The sequence below is a fragment of the Mastomys coucha genome, unplaced genomic scaffold (assembly GCF_008632895.1).
Source record: "Mastomys coucha isolate ucsf_1 unplaced genomic scaffold, UCSF_Mcou_1 pScaffold5, whole genome shotgun sequence".
In the NCBI taxonomy this organism is placed as follows: domain Eukaryota; kingdom Metazoa; phylum Chordata; class Mammalia; order Rodentia; family Muridae; genus Mastomys; species Mastomys coucha.
The window spans coordinates 64,049,763-64,056,048 of NW_022196911.1; the positions used below are offsets into that span (position 1 = coordinate 64,049,763).

General features: G+C 41.8%; 1 protein-coding gene across 11 annotated transcripts in view; it reads right to left on the bottom strand.

Moving 5' to 3' along the window:
* The window catches only part of Ndel1 (nudE neurodevelopment protein 1 like 1), a 53,307-nt gene that overhangs the window by 6,100 nt on the left and 40,921 nt on the right, over nt 1–6,286 (bottom strand). For all 11 annotated transcript variants that reach the window (XM_031351360.1, XM_031351357.1, XM_031351356.1 and 8 more), the window contains 2 exons: nt 5,033–5,124; nt 1,689–1,840 (listed from right to left, as the gene is read on the bottom strand). In XM_031351360.1, coding sequence (XP_031207220.1) covers nt 1,689–1,840; nt 5,033–5,124 — 244 coding nt within the window. The remainder of the gene's footprint in view (nt 1–1,688; nt 1,841–5,032; nt 5,125–6,286) is intronic.

The window sequence follows — 6,286 nt, forward strand, 5'->3', positions numbered from 1 at the left end:
TTATACTTCTGTATCATTTGGGGAATGGCTGGTCTAATGTCGACCTGCCTATCCACGTGATGTTCCCTGCTCAAAGATGAGCCTGATGAAAGTTAACTTTCTACTTAGCCTACCTGAAAAACTTTAAGAGTTAAGACAGAGTTCTGACTTACAAATTGATTATTTTACAATGTGCTTTTAGTCCTTGTTGTATCCTTTTCAAGAGTCATAAGAAACAGAAATAGGCCACAATTCTCCACTACAGAATGAATAGTTCTTTCTTGTTTTGGTTTCGTTTAGTTTTTGTTTTATTGAGATGGGGTTTCTCATTACTTCTATGTAGTGAGGCCCTTCTAGCGGCCCTGGCTCTCCTAGACTCACTCTATAGTCCAGTCTTGAACTCACCTCCCTAGTGCTGGGAATTAAAAGCACCAGGCATCATCACCATGCCTGGCCTTCAAACTTTTTCCACAGCAGACTGCAGCTGGGCATGGTGGTACATGCCTGCGGCTCCAGCATTCAGAGGCAGGTGGATCTATGGGTTAAGGCTAGCCTGGTCTGCAGAGCAAGCTCCATGACGACCAGGGCTCGATAGTAAGAATCTGTCTCAAAACCAACAACAGCAGCAAAGAGAGAGCACACTGTATATAGCAATTGGGTCGTGTAACTATCGAGGACATCAGAAAGATACGCACCTTTAAAAATACCGTGACGTTTTCTAGAGCTGTCCCTGCTTTGCTCTGTTTTGTTTTTAAAGCTGCCTATTCTGCTCACCAGAGGCAATGGCAAGGGCTCATGAGCACGGCAGCTGCTGTTCCAGTAACAACTACCTGAGGTAACGTGACCAGCAGACAGATTATAGGTCCTAATTCATTCCCTATATTGTCATGTCTATAACAAGAAGATAGCTATGCGTATTAGAGAAAAAACAAAATAAGGCAGAATGAAACAGACTGACATGAAAAGATACTGGCAATGTAAATCAAAACAGGCAAGTTACTGAGCGATAGTTAAACTGTACTCTCATAGATGTGCTGTAAGCAGCTTATAGCAGATGCATAAAAATCTGATTTTTTTCATGCCTGAAAAATTAACTCTAATAAATTACCACAACAGTGTGAAAACAGGAAGCTTATTTCTTACTGCACATACTCTAAGCCAACTGAAATGTTTTCACTAACAATATACCACTAAGCTTAAAGCTTTTTTTTAATATAAGCACTTGCACATGCACACACACACACTTTTTTTTTAAGTCAGTCTCACAATGAAGCACTAGCTAGTTGGAAACATACTAAGTACCCGTCTATGTACAAACAATCTCCCCTTTGCTGAGTCTCCTAAGCTGTAAGGATCTGGAGAGCAGACACACACACAGGAGCTCTGCAGATCCTCCTGAGCCCAGCACAGTTGCCTTTAAGAGTCTATGCCCAGGACAGAACCGTAGGTTCCAGGGGCAGCAAGTTCCTTGGGAACCACAAGACAATAACAGAGCTCTGTCCTCTGGGACTTGAACAAGAAGAGCAAGGAATGTGACCTTCAAAACTCTGGTAAACTCACTTAAGACTTTGTAAACTTACTAAAACTCATCAGCAAGTCCGAAGACTGGGGCTGCAGCTCACTGACAGAATTACTGTCTGGCACATATGAAGCCTTAGGTTTGTTTTAGCCCTAGAACTGCTTTAAAAAAAAAAAAGTCAAGGACTTACCCTTTATGGAAGAAAGTTGCTCGCCCTGACCTTGGGCACTCTGGGCCGTTGCTGTTCATTACCCCACAGTTAACGCTCCCTGGAACATAGGATTTGCGGGATGCTTGGTCTTTTGCAAAGTTCCTGCAAGCTGCTAACTTGGATTCTAAAGCCTACAAAGAAAGAAGGAATGGCTGTCAAAACAGTGGCTGTACAGGAAAAATCTGCATCTCAAACCATTTTTATTCGAGGCTTTAGCCTCCAGGATAATGGCCACTAGTGAAGCCATAATCAATTGTCTTTCTAGTAGAACAAGGAACATTTACACTGACCCTCTTTTTAATGAGTTCAGAAATTTAACTTTCTCCTCTCAGTATCACTGAGGGACACATATCCACACCTAAGAAACCCATGGTGCCAATAGGTAGGTTAAGACCGCAGGCCTTTCAACCCCATCCATTACTTGTTAAGTTCTACTATATTGGTTGAGACTAGGACTTTGCACTTGTGCAGCAAGCACTGCAAATAGTCATCAACTTAAGGTGTGGTTTTAATGCCACCCACTCTTTCTATAGATTCTTCCATGTATTTTTTTCCACTGCATCAGAACAGATCCATTTCCAATCTCACATAAAGTGATCCATTTTCTTTGTGATAGTATACTTTAAACTGTATACCTGATGATACCTTTTGTCTATAATTAATTCACCTGCAAATGACACTGCCCCTTTATCATTTACCTCTAAATCTTGCTATCTTTCTTTTACACCTGTTACAACACCTGCCACATATAAATAGTTAATGTGAAAGAACAGGAACTTCTCATCTCTCCACACATGGATATCATGGAATCCCTCTTTCTAACAAAATTTCTCCCAAATGAGTTATCTTTCCTCTAGCTCCCAAAAAAGGAAAAATATAGACCATGGTGGAAAAAAAAAGAATACAGTCCATTCCAACTCACAAGACTAAAGGATTAGAAATCCACAGAAAATACACTTTCAGAATCTGTATGGATATCCTACCCCATCATTTCAATAAAAACATATGGAACAGAACCAAAAACAAACTGAAACTTCTTTTTCTTCTGCCCCTTTCTTATGGTAAAAGTACAATGAGCTAGTTAAATAATGACAGAAATAATGACCCTCTAGGACGCTCTGACTTGTAAATAAATTCATACTGAAACTTTTAATTTCCTATATTCAATGAAGGAATCTGTCCATCCATGTAAATATCTACTGAGCATCTGTCATATGGCAGGTAAAAAACTACATTTCAGGCATCAGTGATACACACAAGCCCTGGATCTTTTCAAAGAAATAAAAAATGGGGGCTGGCAAGATGGCTCAGCGGGTAAGAGCACTGACTGCTCTTCCAAAGGTCCTGAGTTCGGATCCCAGCAGCCATATGGTGGCTCACAACCACCCATAATGAGATCGGACGCCCTCTTCTGGTGCATCTGAAGACAGCTGCAGAAAATTACACCGGAGCGAGCAGGGCGGCAGAGGTCCTGAGATCAATAGCAGCCACACACATGATGGCTCACAGTCATCTGTACAGCTACAGTGTACTCATACACATAAAAAAATTAAAAAAATAAAAAATTAAAAAAAGAAAGAAAAAAAATGGTCCAGAGATTAAAATTTAGAGCTGGGCTGGGCGGTGGTGGTGCACACCTTTAATCCCAGCACTTGGGAGGTAGAGGCAGGAGGATTTCTGAGTTTGAGGCCAGCCTGGTCTACGGAGTGAGTTCCAGGACAGCCAGGGCTATGCAGAGAAACCCTGTCTCAAAAAACCAAGAGAAAAAAAAAATTTAGAAACTGGACATCCAGTTAGTGGTAGATGAAACCATGACTGTGAACAGTAAGACCATCACTGAAAAAAAAGGACAAAGAGAAATGGGCAGCAAGGTAGGGACAGACAAGAGAAAACATCAGGGACACCAAGAAAAGAGGACATTCTGAGGAGGGTGGGGCACACTGGCACTGAACACTTCAAATAAAACTCAGAGCAGTGCACACACTGCATCTGACTATACTGAACTCACCAAGCAGTTTTAGAAGCTTGATCAGGAATAGAGAGCAAGCCAGAATGTCTATGCAGTCAAAGGCCCACAAAGGTGATAGTAATATAAAGAGAGATGTAATATAAAGAATGGCTTTGAGCTGGAGAGATGGCTCAGCAGTTAAGAGCACCATCTACTCTTCCAGAGGTCACGAGTTCAATTCCCAGCAACCACCACATGGTGGCTCACAACCATCTTTAATGGGGTCTGATGTCCTCTTCTAAAAGAGAGCAATGGTGTACTCATATACATAAAATAAATAAATCTTTTTTTTTTTAAATGGCCTTTAGTTTTGCTTTGTAAAATTAAAAAAGCCAGGCATGGAGGAGCACAACATTAAACCCAGCACATTGGAGGCAAAAGTAGACTTAATGAGTTGGAAGCCAGCTGGTCTACCTAGCAAATACCATGTCCATCTGGGCTACATAATGAGACCCTGTCTCAAGAAAGAGAGAGAGAGAGAGAGAGAAAGAGAGAGAGAGAGAGAGAAAGAGAGAGAGAGAGAGAGAGAGAGAGAGAGAGAGAGAGAGAGAGAGAGAGAGAGAGAGAGAAGAGAAGAGAAAAAAGAAAAAAGAAAAAAGAAAAGAATAGCTAGGTATGGTAAATAATCCCAAGCACTAAGCAGGCAGAGACAGAAGCAGCATGAGTTCTAGGCCTGGGCCAATGTGAACTATGTACACAGCAGACAGTGTCTCAACAAAAAGGAAAGAAAAAGAGATAAAAGGAGAAAGAGAAAGAGGTGAGGCTTAAGAGTGGTCCAGCTCAGGGGCAGAGTACAAGCAAGAAGACTGCAGTGTAAAGTCCTTAGCAGATGAAGTGTTTGCCTTGCAAGCCTGACAACCTGAGTCTGATCCCTAGAGCTCATATTTAACAAACAAACAAAAGACCTGGGCTAGATGATAGCTCAGTGACTAAGAGTGTACTGCTCTCCCAGGGAACCTGAGTTCAGTTCCCAGAACCCTCATGAGGTGGCTGTTAAGCCCAGTTCCAGGAGATCTGATCCCTCTGGTCTCATAGGATACCTGAACAGAAGAGTAAGAGCCAGGGGCAAAGAACAGAACTTGAGATACTGCATTGTAGACAGGACAGCAATGGGAAGAGTTACATAGGTAACCTCGAAGCCCAGGCTCTTCCAGAAATCCCTTACACCCAGGGCTGGGGGTTTTCTCAGGTCTGGTCCCCACTCATCAGTACATGCAGTGCTTCTCAGCTTCATATGGTTCTCACCATAGGAAAGAGACAGTTCAATACTACCTCTGCAGTGGAAACACCTAGTGATAAATAATTGAATGCTTACCCCTACTTTCCGCAAGAGATCTCCCACGATGTTTAGTGCTGATATCCTAGCAGAAGGAGTTAGTGGGCTGGTTCCAAAGCCATTTGGTATAGCTACAGAAAGAGAAAAGCAGAGTAATGACATCAGCAGCTCCCTTTATATTTAGACTATATTGATGATGTTACAAAGCAAAACACATTTGAAGCAATATCATACTGTTTCAAGGTACGACAAAGTAGAAAGAGAACCATTATAAAGAAGCTTAACCATTAGACTACATCAGTGTGTCACTTCTCCAAACTGCTGTAAGGACAAAGAACCTTAAACATCTCAACAGGTATTTCTGGAGATCCTAAGAACAGAACTGTGTGGGCAAAGGGCTGCCCACTGTTACTCTAACAGATGCTACAAGGATGCTCCATAAGATCATGCCACATATGAACTCAGAGACTGTGGCAGCATGCACAGTACCTGCATACATCCAAACCAGCCAGGACCCTAGTGCTGAGATAGAGAAGTAGACATGAGCACCATCTCTAACCAAGGAACTATTTGCTAACTAACAGACAACCATCCACAAAGGAAAACTTAGTCTCCAAGGGCATCTCACAGGGTGGATACATCACACTTACAGGCAGGCCCTATGCCCAGCAGCAGCAGATGACCAAACACAAACCAATCCAAAGGTATTCTTAGACTTTTCTTTTTGGTTCCATATAGCTTTGTTTTAGCATTTTTTACCTTTCTGGTCTTTTGCTTGTACATTATCATTTTCAGTTTTATATTTTTATGGGGTGGGTGTGTGTCTGCATATGTATGTATTTCTAATGCTCTTTTTGTTTTTCTTGTTAGTGCATTAGTTTTATTCTTGTTTGTTTGAATTTCCCTGTTTTCCTAAGACAGAGAGAAAGAAAGTGTAGAATTGGAAGGGTAGGGAGGTGGAGAGGGTCTGGGAGATGAGGGAGGGAAACATGATCAGAACATTGTGTAAAAAAATTATTTGCAATTGAAAAAAATAAAAGAATATGGCAAACTGGGTACAATATATGGGTACAGTATAGGCAGGGGGATCTCTGTGAGGTTGAGGCCAGCCTAGTGTGTGTGTGTGTGTGTGTGTGTGTGTGTGTGTGTGTGTGTGTGTAGAGAGAGAGATAGAGACAGAGATAGAGAATGCACATGAGAACGAGTGCAAACATATACAAGTACCAGGGTAGGCAGGACTACAAAGTGAAACCATATCTCAAGAAAAAAAAGAAAAGGCAAGGTAAGATGGGG